The sequence below is a fragment of the Squalius cephalus genome, assembly GCF_949319135.1.
Source record: "Squalius cephalus genome assembly, chromosome: 11".
Lineage (NCBI taxonomy): Eukaryota > Metazoa > Chordata > Actinopteri > Cypriniformes > Leuciscidae > Squalius > Squalius cephalus.
In genome coordinates, this window is record NC_137132.1 from 6,398,449 (window position 1) to 6,417,380 (window position 18,932).

The 18,932-nt window shown below is 38.1% G+C and overlaps 1 protein-coding gene and 1 long non-coding RNA gene across 4 annotated transcripts; both read right to left on the reverse strand.

Moving 5' to 3' along the window:
- Positions 1–528: 528 nt before the first annotated feature.
- On the reverse strand, positions 529–6,941 carry LOC307167647. The gene is made up of 3 exons (XR_013822831.1): positions 6,791–6,941; positions 6,203–6,451; positions 529–2,078 (listed from the first exon to the last, which is right to left on the reverse strand). It is a non-coding gene; the product is annotated as an uncharacterized lncRNA (long non-coding RNA).
- A 1,644-nt stretch (positions 6,942–8,585) lies between these two features.
- LOC307167605 (uncharacterized protein) lies at positions 8,586–14,565 on the reverse strand. 3 transcript variants are annotated; one of them, XM_079886842.1, is made up of 4 exons: positions 14,324–14,546; positions 13,807–13,866; positions 11,773–12,150; positions 8,592–9,724 (listed from the first exon to the last, which is right to left on the reverse strand). In XM_079886842.1, the coding sequence occupies exons 3-4, from the start codon at positions 11,855–11,857 to the stop codon at positions 8,631–8,633; spliced, it is 1,179 nt and encodes a 392-aa protein (XP_079742968.1). In that variant the 5' UTR covers positions 11,858–12,150; positions 13,807–13,866; positions 14,324–14,546; the 3' UTR covers positions 8,592–8,630. The 3 variants fall into 3 exon arrangements, 2 of the variants coding, with proteins under 2 accessions (XP_079742969.1, XP_079742968.1); XR_013822822.1 differs by lacking the exon at positions 13,807–13,866 and having other exon boundaries at positions 8,586–9,724; positions 11,773–11,988; positions 14,324–14,565; XM_079886843.1 differs by lacking the exon at positions 13,807–13,866 and having other exon boundaries at positions 8,586–9,724; positions 11,773–11,988; positions 14,288–14,560.
- Positions 14,566–18,932: the final 4,367 nt, after the last annotated feature.

Consider the following 18,932-nt stretch of genomic DNA (forward strand, 5'->3'; position numbering starts at 1 on the left):
CCGGAGTCAACAATGGACGGTGTTCAGGAGCTACAGTCGACACTGGACTGTGTTCAGGAACTGGAGCAGACACTGGACTGTGTTCAGGGACTAGAGTCGACACTGGACTGTGTTCAGGTTAATTTAAAAAATTAACTCCAGCCTCTTTGTATGATACAAGACCTGCATGATCATTAGGTTGACAATACTGTACATCTCAAACATATTTATAACAGTATTACAATAGAATGATAAAAAAAGATAGAATGATAAAAAACTCAATATTAAAACTATGTAATTCATACTTTGTCAATTAAATAGATCAATCAAAACAAAAAGATGTTGTTTCTGTTCTATTTCTCGTAATTGCATGTACAATCAGAAGACAATATAGTACACTTAGTCAATTTGAAAATTACATTAATATATCTACTTAAAAAAAATACCTGTTTAGCACACAATAAATCCTGACAGAAAATAAACTACAATATTTACTTTATTTACACTGTTATAGTTGCTGACTTTTGTAAAAAATAAAAACAAACGTGTCACAATTCAATTCACATTTATTTGTATAGCGTTTTTCACGATACATATAGTTTCAAAGCAGCTTTACAGAAAATGTATTTGTTTATATTACAATTTATAGTGAGCTGTTATCAGAGGTGACTGGCCAAGTTAAGCATTTCAGAAATGTACATATTCAAATAATGCAGTTAGCAAACTATGTATCAATTTAAGGCAGAAACAATGAGCTCACTGAAGTAATTATTACAAGTTGTCAACATAATGATTACAACATAGAAAATATGAGCACTGCGAGCACTTGGAAGGTTTTTTCCAGTATGAATTCTTTGGTGCCGTTTCAGATGGTCAGCTCTAGTAAAGCTCTTCCCACAGTCACAACACACATGATCTCTCACTTCATTATGTGTTTTCTGGTGCTGTTTAAAACTGTTCAGTCATGAAAATGTATTTCCACAGAAAGAACACACATAAGGCCTCTCATCTGAATTAACTTTCAAGTGTTGTTTTAGATGTGAGGAAATAATCTCTTTACCACACTGATCACAGTTAAAATTACTTTTCTCCAGAGTGAATAAACAGATGTTATCTGAAACCTGTTGCATCTCTGAAACTCTTCCCACACTGAGTACAGTATTACGGCTTCTCTCTGGTATGAAGTCGCTCATGTGATTTCAGGCGTCCCAACCGAGTGAAACTTTTGTCACAATATGAGCACTTGTAAGGTTTTTCTCCAGTATGAATGCTTTGGTGCCGATTCAGTTGGCCAACTCTAGTAAAACTCTTCCCACAGTCACAACACACATGATCTCTCACTTCATTGTGTGTTTTCTGGTGCAGTTTAAAACTCTTCAGTCGTGAAAAACTCTTTCCACAGAGAGAACACACATAAGGCCTCTCATCTGAATGAACTTTCAGGTGTTCTTTTAGATCTGATGACAAAATAAAATCTTTACCACACTGATCACAGTTAAATGTTTTTTTTCCTGAGTGACGGAGCAGATGAACACTGAGAGTTGATGCTTGAGAAAAACTCTTTCCACACTGAGTGCATGTATACGGTTTTTCTCCAGTGTGAATTCTTTGGTGCCGTTTCAGTTCACAGGATGCAGTAAAGCTCTTCCCACAGTCACAACACACATGATCTCTCACACCGGTATGTATTTTCTGGTGCAGTTTAAAATTGTCCAGTCGTGAAAAACTCTTTTCACAGAGAGAACACACATAAGGCTTCTCACCTGTATGAACTTTGAGGTGTTGTTTTAGATATGATGATGAATTCAATTTTTTACCACACTGATCACAGTTAAATGGTTTTTCTCCAGAGTGAATGTGCAGATGTTTACTGAGACCTGATGCTTGAGAAAAACTCTTTCCACACTGAGTGCATGTATACGGTTTCTCACCAGTGTGAATTCTCATGTGTCTGTTAAGGTTTCCTTTATTCTGGAAACTCTTTCCACACTGAGAGCAGGAGTGCAGCTTTTTGGCTTTTGTTCCTTGAGTTTTGAAGTCACAGTGTTTCTTTATGTCGATTAGTTTCTGTCTTTGCTCTGTCACTCCGTCCAGCTGGTCTAAAATAAAATGTATTAAGCAGTTAGAATCAGTTCAATGAGGTTAAATGCGAAAATGAAAAAAAAAAAAAAATGAAAAAAAAAAACAAGACACAAGACAAAAAAACAAGACACCTGTCAGTATAAAACAAAATCAGTAACACTTTACAATAAGGTTTCATTCGATAACATTAGTTAACTAATTTAGTTAACATGAACTAATAATGAACTGCATTTCTACAGCAATTATTACTCTTAGTTAATGTTAATTTCAACATTTTCTAATACATTATTAAAATAATACATTATTAAAATAAGTTATTTGTTAACATTTTTGAATAACATGAACAAACAATGAACAGCTGGATTTTTATTAACATTAACAAAGATTAATAAATTACTGTAATAAATGTAATGCTCATGGTTAGTTCATGTTAGTTAATAATTGTAAAGTGTTACTAAAGTATCTTTGATTTTCAAAGGTCAGTTGTGTCATTCACTTGTTAAAGGCACAATATGTAATTTTCTCCACTAGAGGTCGCTCATTCAAAACAAAGGCGCAGCTTGATGATGCTGGTGTATTAAAGTTTTATTATCATTATGATGATATGAAGCATTCCGGACCGAGAGCTGTAGGAGCAAATGCAGTAAATTTAGGGTACGTTTACACGACAAACGATAAGCTTAAAGCTGAGAAGTTTTTCCTTTGAGTTTTCCGCGTACAGAAGACACCATTGTCAAAACGATCTCCGTTGACATGGAACCGTGAAAACGACTAAAAACGCTGTATTCTGCTGCCAGGCCATTAGATGGCGATGAAACACTATAGACTGAACACGTTATACACATGTGCATGAGATCATCGTCTTCAGAGATTAGCATTTTTGTTGTTTAGGCTACAAGGATACCGTTTTCAAAAACTTGCACTTTGAAACCCGTTTTCAAATTTTTCGTTTTCAGGCACCCAAAACGCTGTTACGTAAACAGACCCTAAATCGATATTAGAATATCATATTAATAAAAGCTGGATGAATACATTACTTTTGCTTAATGACATGCAATTCATTTTAGAATGTATAACGGAGAAAGCTCTCTCTGATTAAGGTATGTTAGACACTTGACAAAATAGTGTTGTCTTTAAAGCATGGTAAAACATGGTACTCATTAGAGTTGGGGTACTCGAACTCGGACTCGAGTCCAATTTTGAACGAACTAGGACTTTTCACGCGCTCGGATGAATTTGTACTCGGACTTGACACAGACTTGGACATTTTAGACTCAGAAAAATGTCAGAGTACAGTCGAGTCCGGGCACTGGAGGACACAATATTATTCAAAAACGAAACAAAACTACATGAGTTGTGTCAGCATTGAGCATTATAGCCAATCACAGACATGTATATTAAGCGCATGAAGGCAGTGGCAAATCAGAGACGTTTTAGAGTCACCATGCGGAGAATTTGCCTAAAATGTATGTTCAGAATCAGCACAAGCTTTATTCTTTCGCAAATCCCCTCATAAACAACAAAGTCTAGACACGATATAAATAAAGAGATTCACTGTGCAGTGCGGACAACTTCAGTTTATGATGAGAGTTTTAGGTAGAGTGCTAAACGCGGTAGTGATGGCTTAAAGGGAGCGCTATTGGCAAGCTAATAGTTTTGTTTTGAGGACCAGTGTTTTCCGTTCACTATAAAGAGTGATAACTGCATTTAAATGTGGGAGTGAATCCGCTAAATATTAGTCCTGTGAGTCATGAAATTGCGATGATTGACATAGTAACCATAGCAACATGAGAACGTGATAACCATAGCAACATTTTCGCGTCTAATAATGTTATGATTTTTTATTATATTTACACTTTAGTCATAAGTTTACATACACCTTGCAGAATCTCCAAAATGTTATTTTTATTTATTTTTTAATAAGAAGGATCATAAAAACATTGTTTCTATTTAGTACTGCCCTGAAAAAGCTTTTTCACCTAACAGATGTTTAATAGCCTAGTCCACAAGACAAATCCTCCAGCTCCTGCACATTTTTTCTGCTTTTCCAGCATCTTCTGCATATTTGACTCCTTACTAGCAGTGACTATGATTGTGAGATCCATCTTGTTGTCACACTGGAGACAACTGAGGGACTCATACACAACTATTACAAACCCTGCAAACATTTATTGATGCTCAAGAAGGAAGCATCCATTAAGAGCCGGGGGGGGGGGGGGGGGGGGGATCATTGGTTTATTTTGTTTAAAAATGTTGTCCTGCCCTTCAGAGGCTAAATAAGATATTAGCATGTAAAACAAAATATTAATTTAAGAGCTCATTGTTGAGACCTTTCGCCAGGATTTGATTGACAGGCGATCTGACAAATCATAATGCAGATATCCACCATTTAAAAATGGTGTGTATTGATTTCTTTTTGCTGTTCTGATGTTCATTCATGTTTAATTTGTGCTATAACTAGAAGAGATTATCATTATTCACGTGCTGCTTGAACTGAGGCCTACACATTAAATCACCACAAAACAGTATTTATTGTTTGAATTTCATAAAAAAAATTACAAAATTTGAAAGCTGAGACTTTGTACCAAAAGTAGCCTGCTCTGTCTTGTCTGTTGGTGCATTATCAGTGTCCTCTTTGCTCCGCAATATATTTTTCACAGTGTGAGAACATGATGTGTGGAGTGAGAGCGGAATGGCTTGTCGGACGTAGCAACAGTAACTAAGACGGGCGGGTCTTTGTGAAAGGTCAATTTCAAATAATTTAAATCTTTGTGGACTCGGATGTTAAGGACTCTGACTCAAGTCTGACTCGGCCCTCTTTGGACTCGGACTTGGACTAAATTGTTAAAGGGGTCATATAATGGTACATGCACTTTTACAAGTTGATTGTACTGAAATGTGTGTTGGCAGTGCCTGTACACAACCATCATAAAATGATCCTTATATGCTTTCCCCTGTCTCAAATCAAGCTGTTTGACCGTGTGACGTCACACGGTCGGACGCCCCTCCCACAATTGTTGATTGACAGCAGCATTTCAACACAGACCCGCCCTGAGCGAACTGTCATCATAGTCCGCATTGTTGATACGCTGGAGCACTGTCTATGAGCAGAATGGCGTCTAAGCGATTGTGGTGTTCTGTTCTTGGGTGTAATAACGAACACAGCAGTCATTTTGATGTTCCTAAATCCGAACCGCTGAAGACGCAGTGGCTGAGTTTTGTTTTCGAAGGGAATATTCCCCACAATCAACGTCAATGCTTTCATGTTTGCGCGAATCACTTCACACACCAGACTGCTTTACAAACGAGGGTCAGTATAAAGCTGGTTTTAATAAGAAGCTGCTCCTGAAAAAAGGATCGGTACCAACTATTTGTGTTCGTGCTGCACCTCCAGAAGAACTGAAGTGAGTGTAACGTTTTATTAACCTTTATATTAATCTTTGCAAATCGCTAGCACGCTTCACGATGAATAAACTAAGGTTTACACTCAGGGTACATTACGGCATGTTTTCTATGTACGACGTTCTTCAATATAATTCATAATCCCACGTTTATAATAAACAACGCGTTATGGTTATTGTTATTACAAACGGTGTACGCACAGAAAAAAGGGGTGGGGTGAGCAAAGCTCATTATCATTTAAAGACACATGCACTTAAACAGCGTGCTGAAAACATAGTTGTTTTTGACCAGGTAAAATGAGTGTTTTCTTACAATACTAATGAGAATTTTTAATTAAAGTAGCCTATATTACAAACTTTTAATTTAGACCCTAAAGAATCATATTAGCTTGTACAAAAACCCTTTAAGGACTTGGAATAAATAACTAAATAGGACTTGTTAAGGCAACAATGACACACTCCATAACACTGGTTAAATTTGTGGATTTCTCTGGATTTAAACATTGTTGGAAACTTTTGGGATAATGCAAGTACACAAGTCAAGAAAATATGTAAAATTTGAGCTCTAGTTGTTTTTCGATATCTTCATCTAAAAAACGTACATATTGCGCCTTTAATACGATTAAAACTGGGTTATGATCATTTAGATGCATTTCTCTGTCATTTATCATCCATATACTGATTATTTTTCCACAGCTACTAAAGCAGTCAACAATGAAGAATCAAGAATGGACACCAACCTATTTGTTCCTCAGTATCTTCATGTTTTATTCTGGATGGTTCTGGATCACTCATGTCTTCAATCTCCTCTTTAATAAACTCCATCTTTAACAGTCACACAGATTTCAGCTGCTACTCCTGGAGTTTGTCCTTCTCTTGTAGGATGATGGGAATATTCCCAGTATTTATTGGTGAATAGTTGTGGGAGGGGCTTCACTGCAGGTGTGAACTGTGATCACTGTGTGGTACTGACGCCCACAGGACCAGATCTGGAAAAATCAAAGATAAGTTTTTTTTTACCAAAAGTCTGAGAGAAATAACAGAGCCATCATTAAATTTGAGCTGCTGATAAGCCTCTTTGTCTCCAAAAATTCCCTGTTTAACGTTACACCTCATTCATTACGGTGACGTCTGAGATCTTTGTAAAGTGGCACATTAAGCACATTTATTGGTGTCAACAGACTGAAACAGAGTCTGTGAAAAACTCTCTGCCAACATATTATTACACTCTAATAATAAACCAGGACACACAACGCATTTCAATACATTAGCCCTTAAACACGGATGAAGCTGTTTAATGTTAAACTCAATCCGAGAACATCTCTCACCTGCATATTTGAAATCTACAGCCCCAGGAGAAAATAGTCCACATCTGTCCTTCATTCACGATCTTTATCAGAGTCGCTTTCAGCTTCAACTGGTGAAAGTTTCGGCTCGTCTCGTCTCTCACCCTTCTCTCTTCCGCGCATCCACTTCTGCGCATCCTCAGTGCGCGTCATTTTTCTTAAAGGGGACGCATATTCTTAAACAGGACCAGAATAAAAAAAGGGGGCTTCTGAAATTACGGTGGGTGCTCTAGTAAAGTGCAGATGTATGCTAAGCAACGGCTCCATCATAGCAGCAGTGTACAGTGATACAGTTAGGATTATTTACAAGTCATCACTTTTACTAAAAATTGGAATAGAATTTCAAAAATATTTTGCTACGAATATTTTTCTATTAATCTATTAGTCTGCCTTTACATTGCTTTAAAGTGTTACCATTTTAACATGTCACATTTCTGTTCCTTGCAGAGTGAATCCAACATTTATATGTAGATGTGTCACTTCCGAAACTTTGTTTGCAGCATGCAATTGGCCCTCGGTCATCTTAGCCAGTGGAACACTGGGAGTTTTGACACTGAGCACTCATCAGAGTAAAAAAAAAAAAAAAAATCTCAGCAATAGAAAAAAAACCCAGCAATATTTGCCAACTGTTTAGAATAAAAAGTTAAATGACCGAAATTCATTTCCAGGGATGCAAACTACTACTAACCTTTTTAAATTTCTCGGATTTGAATGCAATTTATGTTATTCATAACACAATGCACAAAGAAACAATAACGTAGCAGTTTTCAGCATATCAGACAGAAGATAAAAGTTAATGTTTGTATCTGATTCCAGGCTTTCTTCAGTAATATCATTTGTCTAATTCATAAAACTCATATCATTCTCAAACTTGTACTGGAACATGGTAAATCTGAACTTTTACTTTCAAGTCCATGATTAGGAAAGTGTTGGACTGGAAGCTTACGCTGATATTTTGAACCAATAATCAGAACAGAAAGCAGTTGAAGGATGACGTGCATAATTCAGTTATTTATCTGACTCCATTAAAGTTGTTGTTATTCTTTAACCTATTTTTCTTTAAAGGTAAAGGGCTTTCTTAGAACTGATAGGAAAATTTAGGATTTAACCTGAACGTTTAGATAATCATTTTAGCTTTCAACATCATCAGTGATAAAAGGAAAGATTCTTGCTTCGAATTTGCATGCTGCAAATCCTGCAAATGATTATAACTTTAGTTATCTAAACATTCAGGTTTGATTGTTTGATTGCTTTAAAGCAGGCAAAGTTATTTATTAAGTTACATATTTATACCGATAGTACAATGGAACAACATACTGTATAGAAAAGTTGTAACAAATAATGCACTTCTTTGCGAGAGGCCGTAAAAGCCTTTCTCTAGTATGACAGCCGACTGTTGCCCAGTATGTTCCAGGCTTTAGTGGCATGAAACATCTTTTAGCGTTAGGTAAGTGCCTATTACCAACATAATCCAATCTGGAGTTAATTAATTAATACATCGTTCAACCGGGCATAACTGTTTTATATACATAAATATAGGTTACATGTGTCTGCGCACGTGATATTAGTATTTACAAGATTTCTTATCCCGTGCGAAATGGCCATTATTAATACAGACATTATTTTTATCTGTGGTAAAAATTAAATTACTCCATCTACCCTTGTAAACTTAATCCCGTCCGAATAGGGCTTAAGTCTTTCTAGTTAACCAAGCATTTCACCACATTAATAAAATTAATCTAGATGATATAGTGCTTTTATGAAAAACTCCATATTTGATCTCAGATTACTTTATTGCATTTGACATGAAAACGAATGTTGATCAATTGAAACATTTTTTCATATGCTTGAGAAGGCTTGATAAATGTTTAAAACTCTTCTCACACTTAATACAGTAGAACGGCTTCTCTCCAGTATGAACTCGCTCATGTTGTTTCAGGTTTCCAGACTGAGAGAAACTCTTGTCACAATATGAGCACTTGTAAGGTTTTTCTCCTGTATGAATTCTTTGGTGCCGATTCAGATTGCCAGATGTTGTAAAGCTCTTCCCACATTTAAAGCACACATGATTTTTCACTTGAACATGTTTTTTCTGGTGCCGTTTAAAATTGTTCAGTTGGGAAAAACTCTTTCCACAGAGAGAACACACATAAGGCCTCTCATCTGAATGAACTTTCAAGTGTTGTTTTAGATTTGAATACGAATTAAAACCTTGACCACACTGATCACAGTTGAATGTTTTTTCCCCAGAGTGACGGAGCAGATGATCTTTTACACTTTTTGCATCTTTGTAACTCTTCTCACACTGAGTACAGTGGTACAGCTTATCTCCAGTGTGAACTCGCTCATGTTGTTTCAGGTTTCCAGAATGAGCGAAACTCTTGTCACAATATGAGCACTTGTAAGGTTTTTCTCCAGTATGACTTCTTTGATGCAGTTTCAGATAGGCAGCTGTAGTAAAGCTCTTCCCACAGTCCAAACACACATGATCTCTTACTTCATCATGTGTTTTTTGATGATGTTTACAATTGTCCAGTCGTGAAAAACTCTTTCCACAGAGAGAACACACATAAGGCTTCTCATCTGTATGAACTTTCAGGTGTTGTTTTAGATTTGATGACGAATTAAAACCTTTACCACACTGATCACAGTTGAATGGTTTTTCTACAGAGTGACCATGCAGATGATAACTGAGACCTGATGCTTGAGTAAAACTCTTTCCACACTGAGTGCATGTATACGGTTTCTCTCCAGTGTGAATTCTCATGTGTGTCTTAAGGTCTCCTTTATTTTGGAAACTCTTTCCACACTGAGAGCAGGAGTGCAGCTTATTGGCTTTAGTTCCTTGAGTTGGTAAGTCGCAGCGTTCCTTTACGTCATTTAGTTTCTTTATTTGCTCCGTCACTTCCATCTGGTCTAAAATAAACATATTAATCAGTTAGAATCAGTTCAATGAGGTTAAATGTGAGAATTAAATACACTTAGCAAGCAGAAAACAAGACACCTGTCTCTATAAAGTATCTTTAACCCTCTGAGGTTGGCAAACGCGCCGGCACTATAAACTTAAATTACTCCGTCAGTTATGGTCATACAGAAAAAAGAAATATAAAAAAAGAATCTGTGATATTTCTACTTTCATATGTGTCCACTTACAATCAAATCAAAACACTGTGCTTTTGTAAAATAAAGAAAATAAACAGGGTGTGCGTTCTGCCTCTCCGTCTCGCTGAACTTTTTTTTCTTGAGCACGTCTATAAACTGAAACAAAACTCAGCGAATACTTGTCACACATTTATGAGCCATATACCTTTATAAACATTTAAGTGTGTACTTTTAAATGATTGGATTCAAACTGAAAACAAATATTCTCTGTTTAAGTAATTTGTATAAAACCAACAAGATGTCCAGTATCTCAAACGCTTGCTCATTATATTTAATTTGAACACGCCCACTCGCGCAAAAGAGATTGACATGCAAATCTCCACATGGAACGCGAACGCGCTCATTACCTCAAAAACAAAACACCAAAACACTTCACAAGTCTCTGCTTTTCGTCGAGTTTGAAAGACGCGCCGTGAGCTTACACTGGATTTACCTCAGAAGAAGAAGAACGTGATTTGAAGACAAGAAAGATGTAAGGTAAGATATTCTTACATATTACTTTGTTATTATTTCATAAACTTCACATTGCAGTTGAACTGTTGCTTTTTACTATTATCTCATTTCATATCATCATAACGAATGGAAACATTTGAAGTAACATGATAATCAATATATTTTTCTCTAGCTTAGTTGTTACTGAAATCTGTTGGAAGATTTATAGGCTGCTATAGGTTATTGTTATTATTATTTTATGCAGCACTGCGCATAGCCTATGCCTACAAGACACAACAAACCTGGTGTTCATTATATTATATATTGTTGGAAACATTTGTGTGTGTGTGTATTCTGTGAATTTTAAAAAGCAATTTTAACCAGAAAAATCTAAAATGTATTCACAAAATCGTGGCCTATAGTTTCTCTTGATATCAGTATGTTCACTTTTTTTTTCTTTCAGGGCCCAGATGCTGAGTCCTGCTGACTTCAACATTCACACGAGTCTCTGTACATGAACATGGTAAAGTGAAAATCAAACACCTTGGAAATGAAAGGTATGTACAATATTTTTAGGAATGGCACAAAGGTCTCTGTCTTTGGATCATTGGTTTCAATGAGTGCTTTTTTGTCATTTGTTTTGTATCTTTGGATTATGTTGTGTTGTAAATAAATCCAAACAGTCAAAAAGCCATTCTTTTTTTAATCTCCTCATTCTTTGTGCAAGGTTGCTCAGAATGATAGGGCCTGATAGCTCCTAATAGGCTGGTTAGGGGAGGGTCTTTGTCTTTCTCAGGTGTGAAAAGCTTACATATTAATGACCTCCCGCATAGCTTTCTCACACAAAACACGTCGTACAAATTTTAAATCAATATATTGTCTTATCTGAATGAGCAGTCAGGGTGATTTTCACATAGTTTTGGAGCAAATATTCTAGGCTACGTGATACAATTTTCAAAAGTCTTGTGAAGAAATAATCAGTATGGGTTTCATGACCTTATTTCAGTGACAATTTTTTTTTGTATTTTCACAAACCACGCATAAATGTCATTATCTCAAAACTACAAACTTTTACACACATGCTGCTGATATATTATTGTAGCAGAGTTTGTGCTGAATACAGTGTAATAAGACTTTAGCCATGAAAATGCCACAAGTAACAGAAATAAGCACAAATGTCAGAGCATGTCAGAACACCTCCAGGGCCAGAAAACACCTCAGACCCCAGGGGGTTAATGTGCAAAGTTCGGTTCTGTCATTCACTTGTTAATGCGATTAAAACTGGGTTATGATCATTTAGATGCATTTGTCATACATATATCAGAGCTTCGAAAGCAGTCAACAATGAAGAATCAAGAATGGACACCAACCTATTTGTTCCTCAATATCTTCATGTTTTATTCTGGATGGTTCTGGATCACTCATGTCTTCAATCTCCTCTTTAATAAACTCCATCTTTAACAGTCACACAGATTTCAGCTGCTATTCCTGGAGTTTGTCCTTCTCTTGTAGGATGATGGGAATATTCCCAGTATTTATTGGTGAATTGTTGTGTGAGGGGCTTCACTGCAGGTGTGAACTGTGATCTGGAAAAATCAAAGATACGTTTTTTTCCATTATTGTCCAAAGTCTGAGAGATATAATCCATATAATGGACTTCAGTGGCAACCAATGGTTTGAAGGTCCAAATGTCAGTCTCAATGCAGCTTCAAAGGCTCAACACGATCCCAGTCGAGATCGGGCATTTTCTAAAAATAATCACACATGAAGGTCACACGTGACATCGTTAAACATCCAGGATATGCACACATAAGGACCATTTTAAACAATAAACTGACACAAACACATATAAATATGTGTCATTCAACATTAAATAACTTTGAATGGTCCTCCTACTCCAAACTTGTACTCCTACTCCGAATTTGTAAACACTGGGTCGGTACTTCCGACTACGTCACGCGTGACCTTTCCAACGTGATGACGTAATGCGTGGCGCATGTCAGAGATAGTAGGCTACAAGATGGGCATTTATGGTTAAAAGTATATAAATTAATTTTTTTTTTAAAAATGACCGATCGTTTTGCTAATTTCTTTTCGATTGAAGAAAGAAAGACATCATCTTGGATGACATGGGGATGAGTAAATTATCAGGACATTTTTTTTTTGAAAGTGAACTACTCCTTTAAATGAGCTGCTGATAAACCTCTTTGTCTCCAATAGTCCCTGTTTTCACCTCATTCATTACGGTGATGTCTGAGATATTCTGTAAAGTGGCACATTAAGCACATTTTATTGATGCCAACATGCTGAAACAGAGTCTGTGAAAAACTTTCTGCCAACATATTATTACACTCTAATCAGTGGCGCAAAAAGTGGGTAGGCCTATGCGTTATATGCGGCGCATAGGGGCGGCAATGCGATGGTAAAAAAAAAAAAAAAAGTACTTTTTTTTTGGTATTTTCTATATGTAGCTGCTGTTGTGCGTTTCTAAATCATTTCTACGTTTCCTTAATGTTATATAACATTTTAGAGGACTATGCGCCCTCAGGGTGTGTGTGTGTGTATGTGTGTATGTGTTCATCTGAGACTCATTGGTCTGTCACTGCTCATCAATGTCAGAATATTTGAGATGACCAACCAAATCAAAGTAGGCGGGCTTTATGTTCACAGAAGCTGCTGAGCACGAATTTTAGCAGAGCGACTCGACGCTTCAGTTTATGGTCAAGTGCGAGATAAGATGTAAGTAGCTAAACTAAACATTTCATATTTGACAGTTTTTTTAGGTCATATATGTTAAACGAATGACACAAATAATCAGGCAAACTAATATACTTTTGTCTAATTTCACTATTTTGAACTGAAAATAGGCTTATGTAATGTTTCGCATGTAATGTAATAATTAGTTCACAGTGCGTGCAGAATTATTAGGCACGTCAATTTTCTGATCATATTTTTTTTCCAGGCACATTTTTCTAATGCCAAACCACATTAATCTTAATAACTACAGTTAATTTTGTATTTAATCATTCATAAGTGATAATTGTTCATGAAGGCTGGAAATGAAAAATGCCTTACCGTATATTCAGATGTGCATAATTATTAGGCATGTTTTCCTTTACAGATAAAATAAGCCAAAAAAGAGATTTAACTCAGACTTAAAAGTCAAAAATTATTAAATCCCCATGAGAAGGATGCAATACTAATGCAGTACTAGAAATTGCAGTTAAGGCATGACCATTGGAAAGTGAAATGCTCATTGGGTCAGCAGGGTCAGACAAAAACAGGTGGAGAAGAAAAGACACGTTAACTGCAAAATAATTAAGAATTAAGGTGAAGAATTAAGTGTGAAACCATCAAAAACCCTTTAGTCTCCAGCGCCACCATTTTCCAGAACTGCAACCAACCTGGAGTCTCCAGAAGTGCAAGGTGTCAGGATCTCAGAGACTTAGGTTAGGTAAAGAATCCTAAAAAAAAATTACCCCCACTTAATAAGAATCACAAGATGAAGTGTAGTAAAATACATGAAGACTGTTTTTTTTATAGACTTTATAGACAGACAGATTGAGAGTGACTCTTGAAGGACCAGCACCACATCCTCTTCTACCACTATTTGAAGAATAGTGCAAAGGACCCCAGGTTGATTTTACTCCTAACCATCCCTTTAATATAAGTAGCATTTAAAGTGGCTCTATATGAAGGTTGTTCATTTTTATGTTTATCCAGATTTTATAAGGTCACAGGTTAAATGATTAAATTCATATATGAATTAAACAGGAATCTTACAAAGATAACAGAAATCACACAATATGCCTATGAATAGAGGTTGATCAAAATGATTTAATTATCTGTACGTTACACTAAGAACAATGTACATTTAGGCAACACAAACTTTAATTATATGATAAATATAACATCTCTGACCTGCAGACTGGAAATATACGAAATCCAGAGAAAATATTCCACATTTGTTCTTCATTCACGATCGTTAACAGCGTCACTTTCAGCTTCAAATGACAAGTTTTCAGCGCTCGTCTCGTCTCTCGCGCTTCTCTCTTTTCACGTGTTCGACTGTTACATTAATTTTAGCGTCAAAAGAAACAACAAAAAGAAAAAGAGAGAAGAAAACAAAACTCGCACTTCTCTCTTCTGCGCATGCTCAGTGCGCGCGGTGTCATGATTTTTCTTAAAGGGGCCACATTCAGTAAATCACATCTCCGCTCTGTTATGGACCAAATCCACTGTTATAATAATTAATAATGCACAATTATATATATATATATATATATATATATATATATATATATATATATATATATATATATATGAATTCAACAATATATTCACCTTAACTCGATTACAGTATTGCTTTTCTACATGTGTCCCATTATGTAATTGCATCCTAATTATAGGGTTTCTTTTTTTGCATGCAGATATACAGCAGTGGCGAGGCCAGAAACTTTAAAGTGAGCGGATCTTGGTAAATTATTTTGGACCTCAATGCTAAATGTGATTTATTGTCAGCCAACAGTTTCATGAAAACAACAAAATCCATTTATAAATAAAATAGCCAGTGAACAGAATATGAACAAAACACGACGGTAAATAATCATAGGAGGTGTGTGCGTAAGGCTGGACAAGAGTTCTCACTCAAACCACTGCCAGCCGAAGCTTTTGATTGCTTTTAGAGAGAAAAACTGCTCATAACTGCTGTTCTAGGATCAGTTCAACTTTTGTGGCCCACATCAATAGAATAATAACAAACAAATAAAAAAATAGCTTAGCTTTTAACACCTTTTACATGACACTGTTTCTATTCATGGCCATAAGTAAAAAAAAAAAAAAAAAAAAAATCTACTACACTATTTAAGTAAAAAATAATTTCAGTCCTCCTGATGTTCTCTTTTACACTTTCCTTATGTGGGCTTCTAGGTCGCTAACACCTTTATTTGTGCCACTGTTGACAAGCAAGCGCTATTTTGTCTCTTGGCTGCTGTTGGCGTGGTGCTGAGGGTAAAGATCGAGATGTAGTTTGACCAATGTTTGCGTTACGCACATGACCAACCGACCAATGGTGGCGTGCGAGAAGGCAGGACCTAAAGTAATGCAAAAACAGCGACTGCGGAAAGCAAAAGCCGAATCCCAGACATTTTGGGCAATCTAGAAATCCCGGCCGGATGCATTTTTGAAGGTCCAAAAAGAGGACATGTCCGGGAAAAAGAGGACATATGGTCACCCTACGGTAACCAAGAATACTAACACACACACAGACACACAGCTTCTTCAAGGTTGGATTTGGTCGGGCTTCAACTATAAACAGGAGACTCTTCTCAAAACATCAAGATAACATATTTTTTTCTCTCAAGGAGAGGACACTTTATATCTAACTGTAAAGTAAAGGCTTTAACTAAGAAATGGTCACTCAAACTAAAGATTTCAGCGACCCCTGTGACCATAGCTGTCATACCTAGAAAAGCAGATGTATGTATTGACAAATGAGTCCATAATTCGTTTGTACATCCCATAATAAAAGCAGAGCTAGCACTGCACCTCTCAGTGCAATGATCAACTATTGATCATTCATTAATAACTTGATTGTAAACCATATATGTAAATCACTCATCAAATCATCAAAAGGATATAGATATACTAAAGAGACAAGGGATTCCAGATTTTCCCCTTCAAAGCAATGGTGTTGGCTTATGAATTTGTACATGATTTGTCTTAAAGCATATAAAAAAAAACAGTTTAATTTTCACCACAGGGGGACTATAAGAGTTCCTTAAAGTTATTTTAACGTTTAAAATTCTTTCCACACTGATGACATGTGAAAGAGCTTTTGGCCTCTGTTTTAGTTGTATGTTTTGAGACATTCTGTTATTTTTTTTTAATAATTAGCTTACCTTTTTTCTAAAGTTATGAAATCCTGATGATTGCCCTGTAAATCCATTATATTTGTTCACGCTTACAGCTTACTGCCGTACTGGCATAATTAAAACAATCTGTAAATAATGCAAATGATCAATATGTTGTCTATCGTTTCATATTTTATAGTTTCTATATTATTTTCTAACTATATTCTCAAAATCTGGTGAACTGAAGCTTTGTTACTTTATTGTTCTTAAACAGTCAGTAGTGAAGGATAAAAATGAACTCGATTGAATAGATCAATCAAGACAAGATGTTGTTTCTGTTTTATTTCTCATAATAACATGTATTATCAGAACAATTTTGTACACTTAGTAAATATGAAAATGACATGAAGCACACAAGGAATCCTGACAGAAAAAAAACAAAAAAAAAACATCTTTGCTGCGTTCACACCGAAAGCGAATTGAGCGTCTGGAGCGAGTGATTTCCATGTTAAGTCAATGTAAAGACGTGTTGACGTGCGTCTGGAGGTCCTGCGGTGCGATAGACACATTTAGTGCGGCGCGATGGACGTGATTTCGCTTCATTCGTGCGTCCAGTTCACACGAAAGAGGCGAATTGAGCGTCTGGCGCGAATGATTTTATTTGGTGCTTTTTGTGCATTCACGCGTTTGAAGCGAATTCGCGTCTGACGCCCGAGTTGAAAAATCTGAACTTTGGCATCTGTTCACGCCACGTTAACCAATCACGAGCCTGCTTGCTGCTGTCACGTGGTGAAGTGACGCACCTGTAGTTGGTGTCCTGGAGGGTGATCATTACTCCGATGCAGGAAAATAGGACATCAAACTGGGCGCGGGACAGGCGGAAGTACCGCTGAAAGTGGCCGTCATCCAGGCGCAGCTCCTGAAGCAAGTGGTGAAACTCGCAAAACTGGGTACACCTCCGAAGGGTCTGGTGGACCCAAGTACGGCGGCGAAGACCCCTACGTCGCTGTTCTGCTCTCCAGAGCAAATACAGAGCGGTGACTCTCTCAGGAACTCAGGAACTTCTCTCACTGGAACAGACTCGGGGATCTTCTCTCACTGGAACAGACTCTGGGATCTGCTCTCACTGGAACAGACTCGGGAACTACTATCACTGGAACAGATTCAGGGATCTTCTCTCACTGGAACGGACTCATGCGTCCGCTCATGCGTCCGCTCATGCATACATGCGTCACTGGTTACTCTTGTGGCGTAAGTCGAGAAATTGACCCTGACTGTAAGTTCTTTGGCCGCTGTTTCCAGTTTTTTTTCATCAGGAGGCCAATATAGGCACGGACTGTGACTCTGCGCTGCTTGGGGCAGGGCGAGTGACACAGTGTTGAGTGTATGAGGAGGAAACGGTCCTTTGGGTGGAGGGATATGTGCTCTTATTGTGGGGCTCACACAAACTGCACACAAACATTGCAAATGTCGCCTACAGGAACAGAGGGGACATGATGCAGAACACAGCGCTTGGGCCGGGGCCCCCAACGAACACTCTCCTCCTTTTGGATGGTCCGTTTATAGGACGAAGGCTTGGCAGCCACGGACGGCTGGCGGAGCCGAACAGCTGCTCAGCCGATCTTAGGCAGGACGAGGTGCCGACGAGGATAGAGACCTCAACGAGGGCTGGAACGAGAAATTTGTGACTCATAGCCTTTCCGCTTCTGCGCCTCAGAGAAATATTCAGTAACTGACTCCACGGCGTCACCAAAGAGGCCGGAGGGAGTGATTGGAGTCTTTCTTTTCCAGCCAGGTGAGCCGTGAGCCGAACGAACGGGCACAGATGCACGGCGTCGGTCTCCTAGAAGGGGGGCGTGCGCACAGATCCCTGGGCTTCCGCCTCGTCCCTTTAGATCATGTGCTCGTGGATGATGTGGGAGAACGAGTTCTCCTCCTTGAAGAAGCCGGCTCGAATGGAGATACCAGACTTACTTACTTTTTACCGGAGCCTTTCACGTCGAGTCCAGCGCGTCCGTGAAAAGGGCGGGTGCTTGAAGACGGCAGAGGACTATGGCCCCAGGCCCCGTCGTTTCTGGGTGGGGGAGGGCCCACCAGTGGCTCGCTGGCGGCAGTGGGCCTCGACCCCGTAATAGATCCAAGAAACCTCTCGAGTGCACACCGGCAGTTTGGCGCAGTGTACGCACGTGGAGTCCGAGAAGGCCGCCTCGGCGTGGGCCAGGCTCAGGCAGGTGGCACAGTACTCGTAGGTGTGGGGCGGGTCGATGGGGCCCGCACAAATCCTGCAAAGGTTAGCCATTGGATGCGAGGAAGAAAAGGTTAACTAGTCCTCAGGTGCAACTTCAACGATGACAGTGTAAAGAAAGAGATTCTGATGTAATTGCCGCGCCCATGCATTTTATACTGCCCGCGAACCTGTCAGTATTTGCATGCTTCGCGTCAATTGGCCAGCTGTCCCCAGCTGGCGTTAGCCCATAAGACTTCAGCAAAAGTGGAGAAGGGAGGAGTTCCCATATACGTCACACTGACGTGTTGAAGTTACCGCCTCGAAAGGGAACCACACTTAACATTAACGAGAACAGACGAAGACTGAGGGAGAACACAGGGTCTAAATACACAGAGCAAACAAAAGGAACTTAATTAGATGATTAACAGGACATTGAGTGTATGAGATGATT